The 18,097-nt window shown below is 47.6% G+C and overlaps 1 protein-coding gene across 1 annotated transcript in view; it reads right to left on the bottom strand.

The window, feature by feature from the left end:
- Positions 1-304: 304 nt before the first annotated feature.
- Positions 305-18,097, bottom strand: part of TCF7L1 (transcription factor 7 like 1) — a 144,288-nt gene continuing 126,495 nt past the window's right edge. Inside the window, exons 5-12 of the mRNA XM_023618813.2 lie at positions 7,571-7,703; positions 6,418-6,520; positions 6,043-6,126; positions 5,246-5,389; positions 4,372-4,531; positions 4,177-4,284; positions 3,339-3,414; positions 305-1,713 (exon numbers count right to left, since the gene is read on the bottom strand). Coding sequence (XP_023474581.1) covers positions 1,280-1,713; positions 3,339-3,414; positions 4,177-4,284; positions 4,372-4,531; positions 5,246-5,389; positions 6,043-6,126; positions 6,418-6,520; positions 7,571-7,703 — 1,242 coding nt within the window. The 3' untranslated portion in view covers positions 305-1,279. The remainder of the gene's footprint in view (positions 1,714-3,338; positions 3,415-4,176; positions 4,285-4,371; positions 4,532-5,245; positions 5,390-6,042; positions 6,127-6,417; positions 6,521-7,570; positions 7,704-18,097) is intronic.

Below are 18,097 nucleotides of genomic sequence, written 5' to 3' on the forward strand. Positions count from 1 at the left end.
TAAAAAAATTAATTGCAGTGCTACATACCATCCAAAGCAAACAAAAGCTGCCCTCACATCTTGGCAATTCTAAGAGGACAAATGAAAATAAAAAGATTCCTCCCTTCCATCTCAGTTGTCAATATTGACAGGTCTGTGTACAGTTGAGGCTGGAAGCTGGGTTGGATTTTTCTAACTGCGTCAAGCATGTTTTATATCCTCCTCCAATAAGTGGTAATCCACGTGTGCATGTCTGCAAAAATCTAGCACAGAGCTGGGTATAGAGCAGGGGGCTTGATTCAACAAAAGGACTAACACACTCAGAAAAGGTCTTGCAACTGCAATTTTATTTCCTTTTGTGAAAATAAACAACTGGGAGTTTAAATTGCTCCCAAAACCTCCCATAAAAACAAAAAGAAATACACACAGAAGAAGCATGTGAGGTGATGGGGTCTTGGGGGAGGGTCTTTAGAACTTTGGCAGATTGTGCTAGCACTGACCCAGGTGACAGGAGCTAGAACCCTGGAGCCAGGTCCTATCTGCCACTCTGGGACTATGAGGGGGAAATCTTGACGGGTAATGGGGTGGAACACAGACTTCTTCACTGAGGAAGTGGCAGGCACCTTGAGTCCCTTTAAATGTGGGGAAGAACCATTTCAGAGGACCTCTTTCCCCTCTGAAAGCTGGAGTCTGGTGGGTTAGGGCCCCCTGAGGGAAAGGGGATGCTGGTGGAGATGAAGCCACCAGGCAAAGGTGGCCTCTCACATGGTGACAGCCTTACACTGGGCAGAGGATGAAAAAGATGAAGGAAAGAAACCACGGAGCTGAGCAAAGGGGAAAACTTGGGTGAAGGAAAAGGGAATGTCCGGGAATGGGATCTAGATGAAGAGGCAACAGGCTAGAAATTGCAGCCATGGCCAACATGCAGACTGGGTCCGGGGGGATGGGGCACGTAGGGGCAATGAGAAGAGGGAGGAGGGCAGAAAGTCAAAGAGGTAGAGAGGAAGGTGCCTTCTGCCCAGGTCCATCCACCACAGCACATTGGGGAGAGTAACACACTACTTTTCAGTTCTCTTTCTTTTAAAGATTTTTTTTTGTTTGTTTTGTTTTGTTTTTTAAAAAAGCCTTAAGATCAGCTACTGGTTACATCTACAAAACGTAAAGTGCTGTTGTTACCAGTCACTTTACAGAACAGTCCAGAGTGGTCAAATATTGACCAATAAAGTTTCTTTTTTTTTTCTCTTCTGAATCATTACTACTCAATGAGTCACTTGACAGCCTGCATAGGTCAGGGGGCAGCTTAGTGGGCAGACTTGGTGACCAAGGAAAGAGGCTGAGCCTGGAGTACTGGGAGGGCCTGGTGGGCATGGAGCGTGGCTGGGAAGGAAGGGGGAGAAGTCAGCAGAGCGGCGGGCACGGACCCGAGGGGGAGGGGCCGGGAGAGGAGCGGGGGCTGGCTGCCCATCTGGCCAGAGGAGGTGGCTGCAGCCTTAGCTGACAAGAAGGCCGCCGAGTGGAGAGCCAGCTGGGCCCGGGTCTCTGGCTTGGTGGTGAGGGAGAGGGGCTGGGCTTGCTCCGAGTGGGTTGCAGCAGGGGCAGCTGGTGAGGCCAAGGCCGCGGAGGGGGTGGCGGGGGAGTCCAGCATGCTGCCGTGGGAAGAGGCAGGGCTGTCACAGGGCTTCTCAGGGGGCAGGTACTGAACACATGGCTTCTTGCTTTTGGAGGCCAGAGCACCTGGGGGGAAAAGACAAGAAAGAGTGAGCAGCCGGCAGCTCTAGGGGAGGCAGAGGCTGCAGAAGAGCCCCGGCTGCACACATCCACTCTGGAAACACAAGGATGCTCACGAGGAGGGAAGGGAGGACCTGAAATGACAAAGACCTATGCAGTATCTGACTGGCGGGAACACAGCTTTGTCTATCACATCATCATCTTCCTTGCCTAAATCTCATCATTTTGGGGATGGACCTCCACTCAATTTGCTTGAAAAATCTTTGGTTTGTGGTACTATCAGAGAGAGTGTAGCACCTGCTAAGCAGCGTGGTATACAGTGGATGTCGCATCATATACTTCTTTTAGTTATATGTACTCAGATGTAGATGAATATACAAATTATACAGATACTCCAAAGAAGGAAGGGAAGGGGAGGAAAGGGGAGGGGAGGGATCAAAGCACTTTCAATGGTACCAGCAGCTCTACACTTGTCCTGGAGTGAGCATGAGACGGCAGTGTGACCGAAATGCTCGTCACAGTGTGAGCATCTCTGTGCCAGGTGTGCTTCTGGTGTAAAAGACACAGTACATATTTTTGGCACAAAGTGGCCCTCAAACCTGAGCAAACTATTTGTTCTGGTGTTCGGCCAAACAAACACTGGAGGAAAACCCAATTCTACTGGACTCACCGATAGGTGGGCTGTCAGTTTCTAATGTGCCACCTTCCTAAGGGAATTTCAAAGAGAATTTTAACTACATTCCATTTTTACCTTAGGCATTGATTTTAATCAGTGAGTAGGACACAACTCAACCGAACTGAAAAGCACCCAGGCTTCCACGTGAGGAAGTGCTGGGATCAAATCCTACCTCCGCCATTTAACAGGCAGAGGGGGGCCGGCCCGGGGGTACAGCAGTTAAGTTCGCACGTTCCGCTTCTGGGTGGCCCAGGGTTCGCCAGTTCGGATCCTGGGTGCGGACATGGCACCGCTTGGCAAAAGCCATGCTGTGGTAGGTGCCCCACGTATAAAGTAGAGGAAGATGGGCATGGATGTTAGCTCAGGGCCAGGCTTCCTCAGCAAAAAGAGGAGGATTGGCAGTAGTTAGCTCAGGGCTAATCTTCCTCAAAAAACAGGCAGAGTGCTGGGGAAAATCCCTTTACTTCTCTGAGCCTCTTTTTTTTTTTAATTAAAGATTGGCACCTGAGCTAACAACTGTTGCCAATCTTCTTTTTTTTTCCCTGCTTTTTCTCCCCAAAGTCCCCCAGTACATAGTTGTATATTCTAGTCATGAGTGCCTCTGGTTGTGCTATGTGGGATGCTGTCTCAGAATGGCCTGATGGGCTGTGCCATGTCCATGCCCAGGATTAGAACCAGCGAGACCTCGGGCCACTAAAGCGGAGCACGCTAATTTAACTACACGGCCACAGGGCCTGCTCCTCTGAGCTTCTTAACTGGTCATCTCTAAAAAGGGGACAATAATAACACCCACCTGAGTATACATGAGGCTCCCATAAGGGAAAAGCCCTGAACACCACAGCTATTATACTATAGCATTGTCACTGTGTCCACCAGAGACCCAGGTACAACACACAGGCAGGGGGAGCTGTGACCCCGGGAAGAAATAAAGGGCGGTGCCCTCCTTAAGACTCACCCTCTGCCTCCTGGACTTGTTGCTGGGACTGTGTCTGCGACAATTGCTTTTCTCTCTTCCTCTTCTTTTTCTTACCCTGAAAAACACAGCCAAAGGAGGAGGTAAGCGGGGACAAAATAACTGGCTTTTTCCAGATTTAACAGGGGGGACACGATACTGCCCGTCTGCTCTTGACCTGGGTGAGGGGGCTGGAGAAGGGGGTGCACTCAGATCACAGCCCCCCAGGAGCCTCGTGAGGAGGCAGCGCGAGCCTTCGGAATGCCGCCCCCTTCCTCATTCAGTTCCTCCCCTCTGACTCGGGGGTCCTGGCCTTCTTGGAAGGCTTCACCCTTTCACTGCCGTTCAGGCTTGTTTCCCCATTTCTCTCCACAGAACAGTGGTCCTTGATATTTTTTGAGGGGTCTTGGGTCCCACTGAAAGTCTAATACAGCTAGGACCCCTCTTACTAGAAAAAAAGCAAATAAGGACATACACACAAAAATCTGCCTCGTTTCAGAGAGTTAGGAGACATGCCGGCTGAGGCTCACGCACTGGCCTGAGCTCCAGGTTAGGAACCCTTGGTGGAGACACTCTTACCACCAGGGCGAGCACACGGCTCACACCGCCCCCTGAATTATGGAATCAAAGGCTGAGTCCCATTCATATGAGACAGCCACAAATTTAAGTCTGTCTCATGACATCAAAACCATGTCCTTGTGGGCCTCCTGAGGACTGAAATGCCTTCCTTATTTCTAGAGAAATATAGACTTCTCCTTGGCCTTAAGAGTCCTCTATAAGTGCAGTCAACTTCCTCCTCCCTCTGGCAGATGCTGCTCTTGGGGTCTGGGCGGGCACTTACATAGTTGTCCCGGGCCGACCAGGTCGGGTAGAGCTGGGAGTGAAGCTGCCGCTCTTTCCGGGCCAGTTCGTAGTACTTGGCCTGTTCTTCTCGGGACAGGTTGTGCCACTGTGGGAGAGAGGGTCAGAGGCGACAAGGGGCTGTGAAGGTGGGCGATGCCAAGCCATGAGCCTGCAGCCTAAGGGCAGATCTTACCTTTCTTCCCAGGATTTGGTTAATGGCTGCGCTTTCCTTCAGGGTGCACTCAGCCACCACCTTGGCCCTCATCTCCTTCATATACAACATGAAGGCGTTAAGAGGCTTCTTCACATGGGGTTTCTTTTCTTCCTCCTTTTTCACCGTGACTGGTGATTTCCTGGAAGTCACAAGGCTGTGGGTTAGCACGTGTCAACTCCCATCCAACTCACCGTCTCTGCCTCTCATGGACGCTGAGGACCACTGCCTCTGAGGAAGGGAGATGAGCTGTGTGGATGCTAATTCCAGCACCTGAGCATCTGCCACAAGTAGTTCCTAACCTCTGAATTCCCTCAGGCTACTTTCTATGAGGGAATAATTTCCTGCAAAGGAGCAGAGGGAGAGAGGCAGGATGTACTGGCCACAGGTGATAAAGAAGAGGGGGGGCAGGGAGCTCTGGGCAGAAACAAGAAGGGGAGTCTCTGGGCCACAGCCACTGACTTTGGCCTTCTTGCCCTTTACGGCATGGTGGACAAAGCACAGGCCTTGGTGCTAGCCTCAGCTCTGCCACCAGTCAGCCACGTGACCTCGAGAAAATTCTCCTTTCTGGGTCTCACATTTTCACATGTATGGGGGTGGGTGGGGGGTGAACAGGGAAGCTAAAAGCCTTCAGCCTCTAAATCCTGATTGTAAAACTTTCCTTAATATGGGAAAAGATAGGCAGTGTTCCCGAGAGGACAGGAACACAGAGACTCAAAGGGAACAGTTCCCAAGGGAGAGGACATGGCTGAGGGAAGCTGCTGGGCTGCCTGCTACATGCCACCAGGAGAGAAAAATAAATGACATCTGCTGCTCAGGGACTGGCCATCCCCTCTCCAGGCTGCCTGTTACTCACGCGCTCACGGCCGGGCTCAGGCTGGGGGGCGCTGGTTCCTGCTTGACGATGGGGGAGACGATGGCGGGGTGGGGAATCCCTGAGGTGGGCAGACCAGGATGGGCCGGAGCCACCATGTGAGGGGAGAACCGACTGGAGACCAGGCTATGGACCAGGTGGAGACAAATAAGAGAGGGTTTCAAATTGAATACTTGTCACCCCACAGAGGACGTGGGTGGCTCCCTGCCTCTAGGGCAGAGGCATGTAAATATCTCTACTGTGGCAGAGTTTGAGGAACGGAAGGCCATTCACTGACCTCACGAGAAGCAGGTTTGGGAAACACCCAACAAACCTCCCCTTCCCTGACAAATATATGGGGTTCCTATGCCTGAGGCTGGAAGCAGGTAGGATGAAAACCACACAAGAAAGTGTAGCAGGGCAGAGGTCGGGGTACACAATGGGAACATAACTGCCTTTGCTGTGGGTTGCGGTTCCTCTGTCATTGGAGGTACCATTGTTAGGAAGAGTTGGCCCCCAACACAGAAATCCCCTCTTACTGTCCCCTCTCCAGACATCATTTCAGGAAAAATTAATCTCCCAGTGTCTGGCTTTGGTGTGATGTACTCAGAATGCTTCAGTGCCACAAAGCCCAAAGTCTTCTCTTAGAGAACCGGGGAGGCAAGGGAGGAAAGGTGGGTGGGTGCCTCCTTGTTTACCGCCGAGAGGAAGCTCTTCAGTGGCGGAAACGCAAGGACTCTAGCAGACCACCATTCCCGGCAATGCCACTTCACGCTCACAGCCCCCGGCCCAGGACTCACCTGGACATTGAGGCATTCATGGCAAGGGCAGGGTAGGGGTGCCGGAAGCCACCAGGAGGAAGGGAGTACATGGGCTGTCCTTGCCTGTAAGGGCCACGAGCAAGGAAATGTGGTCAGTATATTGGCCAAAATGAGAATGCTCAGGAGAGGGGGTTGGGAAGAAAAGAGGAGAACTAAAGAGCAGGAAGTAGGAAGTCGGAGTTGGGAGGAAGCCGCCCAGGGGACAGCAGGGAGGTCTGAGTCCTGGGCTTGGTGAGAGGGCCCGCTGTGGGGAGTGGGCGCCTGTATACAGACCCCCAGGGCGGGCTGGAGGTACAGAAGGCAGCGCTCAGCGTAAGGAAGGAAGGAGGGTAGGAAAGGCTGCAAGTTCCTTACTGTGGGACGAGCCAGCCGAGGGGGTGGGGGATCTGTCCGACAGCTCCGGGAGAGAGTGGGTAATATGGAGACAGCTCCGACGGGTGAGGGGGCCGAGGGATTCCTGCTTCCAAAGAGAGAGGCATCAGAAGTTCCCTGGCCCTACCGTAACACCTTCAAATAGGATCAAACGGGAGGTTCCTCGCCAGTGTCCCTGGTGTTGGGAGGCCCTTTCTTTCATTATCCTTGCTCTCGGGCACCTCCCCAGCTCCGCTGGCCAGTGGGTCAAGGGACACATTCAGCGAAGGCAGGACAGATGCAGCTTCTCTCTGGCTACATGGATCCCATCTCTGTCGGCAGGAGTAACTTCCAGCTGCTTCTACAGGAGTCAGTTTCATTCAAGAGAGGGACAAGCAGTCCTGACTGATGGACCCAAGACGTCCCCCAGTGTCATCAGCTACCTCCCTCTCTAGAACACCTGCCTCATTCATGGAGAAATCAACTGGTTTGCTATTCCACATTTGTCCTCCTTCCTATGTGTAACCTGTGATTTCCCTAAAGAGGGGCTCCAAAAATACATTGATTCATGGCAGCTCTGGGGATCTTATGGACTAAGGCTCCCTGGGATAGACCGTTCTAGTGGGCAAGTGAAAAAAAAAAGCCAAGTCAGCCCTACTGCTTTACAGCTCTGCTCATAAGCCGGGCTAGCCCGATTACTCTATTTGAAAATGTTCAGTTTAGGGCAAAGGTCTCGGTTTAGGGAGGCATGCCTGCAGTCTAGCCGGGCTAGACTTCAAAGTCAATGAAAAAAGAGATTTTTTTCCTTGCAGCTCCTTCTACTCCCAAAGTGTTAAAAGATTCTAAAGTCAAAGAAACAGTGACAGAGCCACACTAAACGCTCACTGTGGAGCCGGGCCCTGGGCACAATCTCATTTAATTTGCTTTCATCCTCACAGTGACCCTATGACGCAGAAGGGACAGACAAGGCACAGAGGAAAAACTGAAAAGGCTAACATGATTGGGCAAGGCTATGGGCTCTGGAGAGCCGGAGACATGATTTGAACCCAGGTCTGCCTGATTGCAGGGCTGTTATGTCCCCAGGCAGAAAAGCCTGCCTCCACCCACCTCTCCCCAGCCCTGCGGCACAGTCCAGGCTGAGCAGCAGCCGACTCACCTGTCTTTGGATCGATCTCTGGGGAGAGGTGGGCTGGAGGAGAGCCAGGGGAGAAGTGGTCGTTGCTGTAGGTGATGAGGGGTGTCAGCGGGTGCATGTGGTGCGGGTGCTGAACAACAGGAACTTTATTTGACTGAAAGACAGAGAGGAAAAGACTAGGGACGGTTGCCAAGAAGATGAAGAGTAAAACCAGCTGTTATTCACTGAGTCAAATATGTGCCAAGTATTTTCCGTGCAACATCCCACTCAGTCCTGAGACGGCGCTTGAGAGAAAGTGGCATCCTACACAGCAGAGAAAGAACCAACAGAATTAGAGCAGGGTTACACCCACCCTCCGACAATCCCTCTTCCAAACAACCCACCACTATTCACCTCATGTATATTTGGCACTAAATGCTCCCGGCTGCTGAATTATAAACCATGCTCTGTGTAATCTCAGGGAGATAAAAGAGCTTCAACATGCACACTTTCCAAATAAACTTCAGAGAGATAGTAGCTCTCAAGTTCAGTCTGAGACTGGGAACAGAGCAGTGGGGAACTGCCATTAGACCTCATATAGCCAGTTGTCACGTTCAGGCTTTACCAACACAATCCAGGAACACTGAAAACACTGTGCTGACATAATCACCACATTTCATTTAAAACACCAGTGAATGTAAGGAGGACCATTATTTTATTTATTTTATTAATTAATTTATTTCTTGAGGAAGATTAGCCCTGAGCCAACATCCGCCACCAATCCTCCTCTTTTTGCTGAGGAAGACTGGCCCTGAGCTAACATCAGTGCCCATCTTCCTCTATTTTATATGTGGGACGCCTGCCACAGCATGGTTTGATAAGCAGTGCATAGGTCCACCCCTGGGATCCGAACCAGTGAACCCTGGGCCACCAAAGCGGAGCGCAGGAACTTAATCGCTATGCAACCAGGCTGTCCCCATTATTTTATATAACTATTATGAAAGAAAAAACATTGGCACGTCATTGGCAAATCCTGACTTCAGAGACGTTAAAATGGGGAAAATTGTGCATCCTATAATTGGTAAACTGAATTGATTTTTAAATTGTTTTAACCTAATCTGACTCAACAGTAAGGATATTTATTATAAAAATAGCTACAATTCAGTGAGTACCTCCACTACCAGCACAGAGCTGGGCATAGTGTCTGGTCCTTATTAGAACCTAGCAAAGAAGCTATGATTATCCTCACTTGAGGGAGGAAGAAACTGAGCTCAGAAAGATTAAGCGACTTACCCAAGGACACAGAGCTAGTAAACGGCAGAATTGGATTCATATCAGCCCTTCTCAGCTCTAACAAACCAGACTGTTTTCTCTTATACCACCTGCCTCACCAAGAGACTAATCAAACATAATCTGTCAGAGAGAAAGGACTGACATAAATTTTTTTGGATAATAAAGTAAATGAGCTACAAGTGGAGAAGAAATTCATTTAAGAAAGAGATTTGTAAAAAGGATGATGATTTGGAGGCAGCCCAAGGACTAGAATTCCAAACTGCTGTCTTCCTGTTTGAATTTTTCATTTCATAGATTCCACGAGCCTGTTTTTCCTTTCATCTGGTACCCACTTGGTGCTCCTAATGCACACTCCGATCTATGTATTTCTTAGGTATCCGTGTGCTGACAGTAGTCGTGCTCCATTTTCAGTAGGCTAAGCAGAGAAGAGAGGCAGAGTATTGGAGCAAGACCCCAAACTCAGGGGTCTTGCTCCCAGACCCACAGACGTGAGGCAGGGAATTCAGACTGTTCCTAGCGACAGCCACTAGGTGGCGCCGGCACACGGCTTGGCCCCGCGGGCTGAAAGGTACAGCACCTCCAACAAGTTTCTATTACTTTCCCCGTGGGTTCATTTGATATTGCATAAACAATTCTAAAATCCTTTTCTTTTTATTGTTTTCATCTGTTCCCTTACTGGCTTTTAGAAATGTCTCCATGTACATGAACATATAGCACAAATAAAATTATAAAAATGTATTTTGAGGTCAGATTTCTAGGAACTTGGTGCATCTAAATGATGCATGGGGTTTCCTAGAAACAACTTTGTCTAAAGGGTGATTTCTAGTATTATAAAAGCAAGAGAATTGTTACTAAAATGATACTAAATGATAAAACAATTACACAAAATGATTAAAATAAAAAAAATACATAAACTCCATGATTTAAAAAAAAAGACTAATAGAAACACACCAAAATGTAAACAGTAGGTATGTTTGAGTGGTGGAACTCTGGGTGATTTTGTTTTTATTATTTCCCTTTCTGTATTTTCCAACTCTAATTATTATCTACTTAGAAAACAGACTTATGACGAACGCAAATTTTCTAAGAAAGAAATACAAGATACATTATTAAGCATTTAGAAAACACAGTCACACCAGCCTAACCCAGGCACTATTATCATTTTGGTGTATCTCCAGTCGTTTAGACTTCTCGTGCATCTGTTTTTTATTTACATTTATATATATATATATTTATATACATTTACATTTATAGCCTTTTTTAATTAAAAAATTAAGAAATTTTTTTTTCAGGTATAAAAATTTTATTGAGGTATAAGTGACAAATAAAATTGTAAGATATTTAAAGTGTGATGATTTGATATATGTATATAGAGCCATCTTAAAATACTGAATAGTATTATGAAATCCTGACTGCCCTCGCGCTGTTGAATTTGGCGTCACCAGAAGCTGGCAAACAGCACTGAACGGTGGCAGAGTTAAGGACAAAGCAAGGAATGCGAGTTACATTTGAAAATGTAGGTATCCTCACTTAAATGCTCTGTGAGTTATTATTGGTTCCCGTTAGGTAGCATCACTGTCCGGAAAATGGACTTGGGAGGTGGTGGGGTCACAGAAAGAGAAAGGAAGGTAACCTTTCCTTGGTCAGTCTGGGAAGACGTGGCCTCTGGGACTGATGAGTGAGAACTGCTGTCTTTGTGGCTGACGCAGGGATCTCCCTGGAGGCTTCAGTCCCAATAAAAGCTCCTGGCTCTTTTCTCTCCTCAGCTGCCCTCAGAAGCAGGATGTCTGCAGCATAAACTCAGCCCAGGGTAGGAATGCTGGGAACCACTCTACCCCTCCCAGCGAATAACCCCAACACAAACAGCATGCACGAGCCGAGGCACAGGGGTTCCCTCAGCAAGGCAGCTGAGCTCGAATTTCCCCAAAGAGCTTCAGTCCTTCTGTCCAATCACACACAGCCATCCTTTCCAAGCTCAAGTGATTCTCGTCTCCTTCAGTCTGTTTCTAGAATTGGTCCAAGCCAAAGTTCTGTAGACTCCTGGCCCCCAACGAAGCAACACATCCTCTCTCCCACTGTTCAGGACTCACTTTCAAGCTCAAAGTGAAGCCAGCGCCACACAGCTCCACCACAGACGGAGCAGCCACCTCCCCACAAGTCATCCCTCCACGGGCCCTGATGCTCTCCTCCAGCTGCTGCTCTCAGCAACTTGTTTGGGGCCCTCAGGAAGCCTTGTGGCTCCTCCTGATCACTCACTATTCTCTTTTCTTCCTGATCCTGATTTCAGAGATCAAAAGCATAAGGGTTTGGAGGTCAAGAAAGATGAGCCTTAACTTTGTGGTATCACTCACAAGGCAGTCGTGGACCAGACAAGGGATTGCCCAGGAAAGACACTCGGAGTTTTCTTGGATCACTAACTGTACCTGATTTTATATACTTAAGAAATCAGTTCTATCCACATTCAGTTGTCTATTTACTGATAGAGGCAACCTTCTCTTTGGGGGCCACAAGTGTTTTCAAGAGACTATGCTTGGGGCTGGCCCCGTGGCCGAGTGGTTAAGTTCACGCGCTCCGCTGCAGGCGGCCCAGTGTTTCGTTGGTTCGAATCCTGGGCGCGGACATGGCACTGCTCATCAAACCACGCTGAGGCAACGTCCCACATGCCACAACTAGAAGGACCCACAACGAAGAATATACAACTATGTACTGGGGGGCTTTGGGGAGAAAAAGGAAAAAAATAAATTCTTAAAAAAAAAAAAAAAGAGACTATGCTTAAACACAGGGCTTGGGGAAAAAGAAACTGGAACTGTTCCTAAAACATCAGCCCACTCACAGCATTGTAATGCCTGGAGAACAGGGATGGGATCTGAAGTGGTCACAGAGGCCAGAAGGGGGCCTGTTCCCCACAAGGCTGGGGTATCTGCTGAGAATGCCCCACTGCAAAACAAAGAGGATTTCCAAGGACTTTCGGGCTCTAGCTGTAACATTCGCTGTTACTCTGATCCTAATGTCAGGGACAGATGATCAGCTGGGGGAAGAGCATTTTGGCAGAAGGAACACCGGTGCAGTGGCCTCGAGGTGGACAGCCCGCTCAGCACATTGGAGGAAGCACAGGAGGCCAGTGGACTGGAGCAGAGAAGAAAACACGGAGATGAGGGGCTATGTTGACGTATTAACAAATACCTTCTCAGCTCCTATCTGGTAAGCAGTGTGCTGCAGGCTATGAAAGCTGTCAAGATCAATCAAGAGCCTGCAGGCCCACAGGAGAGGAGGACTGGAACGTGCTTGAGTTCCTCGTAGCAGTGGTACATTTTTGAGGTCTTCAAATTGGACTTGGCCTAAAATTCCTGGGGTCAAACTTTCCTTATCAAAACTCTCCCTTTTCCACTGTTTGCTGGCACTAAAGATGGCAAAAGAGAACCCTGAGGTTACCTTTATCTTTGTTCCTTTGGTACTGGCCTTTTTTTTCCTTCCTGCATAGATGATTGTAGGAAAAAAAAATTTAACCCTTGCAATTCAAATTATTGCCAGGATGTGTCCAGGTGAAAGGTCAATTTTCATTTATTTTGTAAAATTCAGGTGAGCTCTTTCAATCTATAAATTCAAATTTTTGTTTTTAAAGCCCAGTTTAACTTTCGTCTCTTATTGCCTTTTGTTGTTTTTGTCTCTTCTTCAGGAATACTATTTACAGGTTGTTTTTTAAGTTTCTCTCCTCTATATATCATCTTTTTCATCAGTGTTAGCAATGCAGAGAGCTGACTTGTCACAAGGTCCACTCTGCTCCATACTAAGATTAATGGGCTGGGGGATATGAGTAAGAATTCCAAAACCCCAAACCTCAAGAGCAGAAACTAATAAAAGAAATGATGGAGGCAGATAATCGTCAATGCCTGCCAAAACTAGCGGGTGAGTTTTATGAGAAACAGGACATTTACGAAGCTTCAAAGCCTCTCCCCACAGAGCACTAATTAATTACAAAGGAAAAAGGAGTAACTTCACAGTGGAAACACATGGCAGACATCACCTTAACCAAACGATCAAAGATAACATCGCTAACACTGGGACAAACGGACACGGCAGGCCCGCCGAGGAGGACACGGCGTCAGTGCAGTGGTGTCTTGCCAAACACACACAACCTGGGTCTAACCACGAGGAAACAGCAGACAGATCCAAACTGAGGGACATTCTACAAAATAGCTGGTCTGTACTCAAAAATGTCAAGGTCAGGAAAGACAAAAGCTGAGGAACTCTGCCAGATCAAGGCAGACTAAAGAGATATGACAATTAAATGCAATGTGTGATCCTGGATTGAACTCCGCACCAGGAAAAAACACACAGCTATAATGGACATGATTGGGACGTTTGCCAAAATTTGAATATATATTGTGGGTTACAGAATAATATGAAATGTTAATTACTTGATTCTGATAACTGTATTGCCGTCATTGTAAGATAGTATTTGGTTCCTAGGAAATACATCTAAAGTATTTAAGGGTAAAAGGGCACAATGTCTCCAACTTACCATCAAATTGTTAAACAAAAAAGCTCAACGTGTGTGTGTGTGTGTGTGTGTGTGTGTATGTATGTATGTATACACATAATTATGGGGCGGGGCAACATTTCTGAATCTAAAAGATAAAGAGTATATGGGAGCTCCTTGTATTACTGTTACAATTTTTCTGGAAGCTTAAAATTATATCCCAATAAAAAGTTAAAACTGTGTAATAAGAACTGAAATCAGTATTGAAGGTAGAACAGGGCAGAAACAGACATCATGGAGTTTTTTGGGTCTACACAGGTATATTGGTGAGGAGATGGAGAAACTGTACAACTGTGTATACAGAAACCTCAGGGAATGCTTTTATTTATTTACTTTTTTTTGGTGAGGAAGATTGTCCCTGAGCTAACATGCGTACCAACTTTCCTCTACTTTGTATATGGGACGCCGCCACTGCATGGCCTGGCCTGATGAGTTGTGTGCAGGTCCGTGCACGGGATCCGAACCCGTGAACCCCAGGCCACTGAAGTGGAGTGCTCAGACTTAACCACTATGCCGCTGGACAGCCCCAGTGAATGCTTTTAATTGGGAACTGTCACGCTAAGCAAAGCCAGGCTTCTCTGCTCAGAGGAGGAGCAGTGAGACAGCCACTCCTCAGCAGGAGAGCTTCCAGGCACTGGCTTGACGGTCAGTCATTGGACACGAAGCTCTGCAACTCGCTTCTGAGAGTGGCCCAATGCTTAATGCTAAAACAAGGTGTGCGCTAACATTTAATGAGGCATTTTGGTCATCATCTAGAAAGCCAGTTACAGGTGCATGCACAGACACAGAAAGAGACTGAAATGCTACAGAACAAAATGTTTATGGGTTGTGGGATTACAGGTCTTTTTCTGTGCACTCAGGCATTTTCCCAAGTGATCCACCACACAGCACACGCATTACTTTTATGGTTTCAAAAAAAGATTTAATTAAAAAAAATCCTGCAGCCAGCCCCGTGGCCGAGTGGTTAAGTTCGTGTGCTCTGCTTCGGCGGCCCAAGGTTTTGCGCGCTTGGATTCTGGGCGCAGACATGGTACCGCTCGTCAGGCCATGCTGAGGTGGCACCCCACATAGCACAACCAGAGGCACTCACAACGAGAATATACAACTATATATTGGAGGGCTTTGGGGAGGAAAAAAAAAAAGATTGGCAACAGTTGTTAGCTCAGGTGCCAATCTTAAAAAGAAAGAACGTCCTGAATGAGGATTCCCAGAAGAGGGATTGGATGCAGGGGGAGAGAGGGGTTTAGAAAGGGTATCATCCTTTCCCCAGACCATTTATTCTTCCATTCATTCAACAAATACCCCTGAGTACCTACTCTGTGCCAGGCATGATGACAGGTGCTGAGTAAATAAAAATGAATAAAACAGATGGCAATTCCTATCTTTGCACTGGTTATATTCTGGAAGTGCATGCATTTGTCTTGTGTGGGTGGGCATAGGGCTCCAGGGAGAGAGTGGAGGGAAAGACAGAGGCCAGGTACAGGGGGCCACGGTGAGGGGTCTGGATACAAGTCTACATGCGAGGAGACTGCAGTGATCAGACATTAGGAATAGTTACATGTAAAATACCACTGTTACTGAGATTTTAGAGCTTGTTTTGAAGGCACAAAATCCAAGCAGTAATAACTCGTAACTCCATCCCCACCCGGGCTCCGTTGCGGCTTGTTTATACACATTTCCTTGATGGGCAGCTTCGACGTGACTCACTAAATCTCTGCAAGTATGCAGGCTGTTTCCTTCATTTGCTCTTCTGCCAGGGAAAACCTCATCTTAAAATATTTTGCTCGTAATTATAAAAGAAATTTCATAATCAAGTGTTTTCATTTTTTTAATAAAAAAGCCTACGTGCAAACCTTCGTGACTCCTCCTGGTCACCTACAAGCCCTGCTTACACCTCTAACGTGGAGAAACCAGCAGCCAGCAAACTGGGATGTCTCCAGCAACTCCTTCCCTTTTGCCTCTGATTTGCATTTAGGGCAATGATTCTCAATTCTGGCTGCCCCCTAGAATCTCCTAGGGAGCTTAAAAAACTTAACATACCAGCCCCACCCGAGACCAATTAAATCACATCCTTGGGAAATGAGAGCTAAATTCTATAGGCTCATTATCTCTGTTACCTTTGCAATCTGTCCATTTGATCTGGCCTAATTCAGGCCCTCATCAACTCTTAGTCTGCTAATTAAAACCGTATTTTAATTGTTCTTTCCTTCTCTTAATAATAGTAGTAAGCTAACAGTTATTGAAGGCTTACTTTGTGCTAGGCACAATTCTAAACTCATTACAATGCACTGGGCTCATTTTCTCACAACTCTGAGGTCAAGTCCTCTTCTAAGTCCCTTTTTACTGATGAGGAAATCGAGGTAAAGAGAGATGAGGTGATATGCCTAAAGCTGTACAAATGGCAAGAGGCGGAGCTGGGATTCAAACCCACGGCATTATGCAGCCTCCAGCACACCTATCACATCCATCGTCCTCCCCGGGCCTCGTAGGTTTGACGCCTACACACGCGTCTCAGAAGCTGGAAGGAATGAGATGCTCTGACTAGAAAAGTGGGTGGTCTTCTCCCAATCTGTAGAACTTCAAGTTAATGTTAAGGTTTTCTCCCATAAATATTCCTTAAGCTTTTTGAGGCCTGTTTCTGCTTTTCTATATTAGAATACAGAGAATGATAATAGACAATTTACTAGACAACTATCCATTTTGCCATCTACAATGCAATATATCAACTATTCATGCTTGTCCACTCTCAGACGATGATGGGCCAGTACCCGCAGAGCACACACTGGCGATGGTTGGATGTTTGTTTGGCAGTTGGAGCTATGAGTCTAGAACTTTGCTGAGAGTTTGGAAATTCTGTATACTTTTATGTCGCTTACACTGAGATATTAAGTGAGGATGAGTAGCTCATTTATTTGAGGAAAAGATTCTAGAAAGAAAAAGGAAGCTTAGAGAGGGCAAATAACTGATACTGTGTATTAATACAGTCTCCCCAAGCTGATGAAAGGAGGATTACAGGAAGCAAAAGGTTGCAATACTGTCAGCTATCACCTGTGTCGAGAAAAGGTAGGGGAAGTGACTAGATTTAGGTATGAGATGGCAATTGGAGAGCTGAGCCAGGTGGCAATGGATTGGCAGAATAAACGATTCAGGGACGGAGGTGGAACGGCTAGCTCTTGTGTGAGAAGTTGTGCAGTAAACAGAAGGAAAATAGGATAACGTTCATGGGAGGAGGAGGGCTGGGTACAGGCTTTTTATTTTATTGTTCAGAGATGGATTACTCTGTGCAACAGGAAGGATGGGAAACTCAGACACCTGTGTTAGTTTTAAAGGGCACTCACTGCCTCTAAAAGTAGATGGAGAGTTGAGATAATATGCAGAGAGACAATATGTGGGGGGCAGAGAGGAGAAAGGACCCTGCCATCTTGGGGTCTGCTGGAGTGGGCTGGGGGATGCCATAGGTTGGGTGAGGGGGTGAGCAAAAATTTGAAAAAGTTAAGGAGAGACAGCTGTGCCAGGAGGGGACAAGCCAGGTTTGTGGCAGGGTGGACATGGGATGCCATGTCCTCCACCGTGACTCACTCACACCACTAGAGGGCGCCTGTACCTCGCGCTCGGCCACCCCAGATGGGAATCTGGAGGGCCAGAGGCACTACCCCAACCTATTCCTGGGGTGTTTGTTCACTGGGCTGCTCATATCTTGGTGACGAGCCACAGAACCTCTCAGGGGCAGCCTGCGCTGGATGGCTGGCCCTGCCGCTCACTGCTCCCCACACAGTCACTGGTCCTTCCTAGAGACTGTGAAACAGCAATCCCTGCCTGTCTCCCCAGGGGACAGCTGTGACGATCATCTGAGAACTACACATGACATTGCTCTGTCTACCAATGGGCTCTGCCCCTGAGGCTGGTCTCATGATTACTGGAAATCATGTGGCTCATCGTGCCATTATTTACCTTTCTATGTATCCCTTCTTTCTCCTCAACTAGACTCTAAGCTTTTGAAGAAAAAGGACTATCTGGGTATCTTAAAATGTCCTGAATGAGATGAAATATGTCTGGGATTTGCTTTAAAACCAGCCAGTATGGTGAGTGGGAGGAGTGTGGGTGAAGGGAACAGTTGAAATTTTCTGTAATCAAGTTTTTAAAAGTATCCTGTATGCCCAGGCCTCCTTGTCTGTAAAATGGATAGGTCGTGCAGGCTGGGGTTGCTTCTAGCTGCTTCTTCTATGATTCTGAGTCACCATACAGTGGGTATCACCAGTTAGCTGCAGAGTGCATGGGGCTTAAGGCAAGGGTTGCCCCAAGCTCTTAAGAAAAATCCATGAGGGGCCGGCTCCGCGGCTGAGTGGTTAAGTTCGCGCGCTCCGCTGTGGCGGCCCAGGGTTCGGATCCCGGGCGCGGACATGGCACCACTCGTCAGGCCACGTTGAGGCGGCGTCCCATATGCCACAACTAGAAGGACCTGCAACTAAGATATACAACTATGTACCAGGGGGGATGTGGGGAGATAAAGCAGAAAAAAAAAAAAAAAAGATTGGCCACAGTTGTTAGCTCAGGTGCCAATCTTTCTTTAAGAAAAGAAAAAAAAAAAAAGAAAAATCCACGAAAGGGGAATGCAAGGTCCCAGGTCTCTTAGCTGCTTTTGATTTCAGTCTGTTGCAAGCCCTAAGGCAGTGAGACCTGCTTGGACCGCATTGCTCCTGTCCCCCAGGACCATCCAGACCTTCCTCTGCAGCCCG

The sequence above is a fragment of the Equus caballus genome, chromosome 15, assembly GCF_041296265.1.
Source record: "Equus caballus isolate H_3958 breed thoroughbred chromosome 15, TB-T2T, whole genome shotgun sequence".
NCBI classification, from domain to species: domain Eukaryota; kingdom Metazoa; phylum Chordata; class Mammalia; order Perissodactyla; family Equidae; genus Equus; species Equus caballus.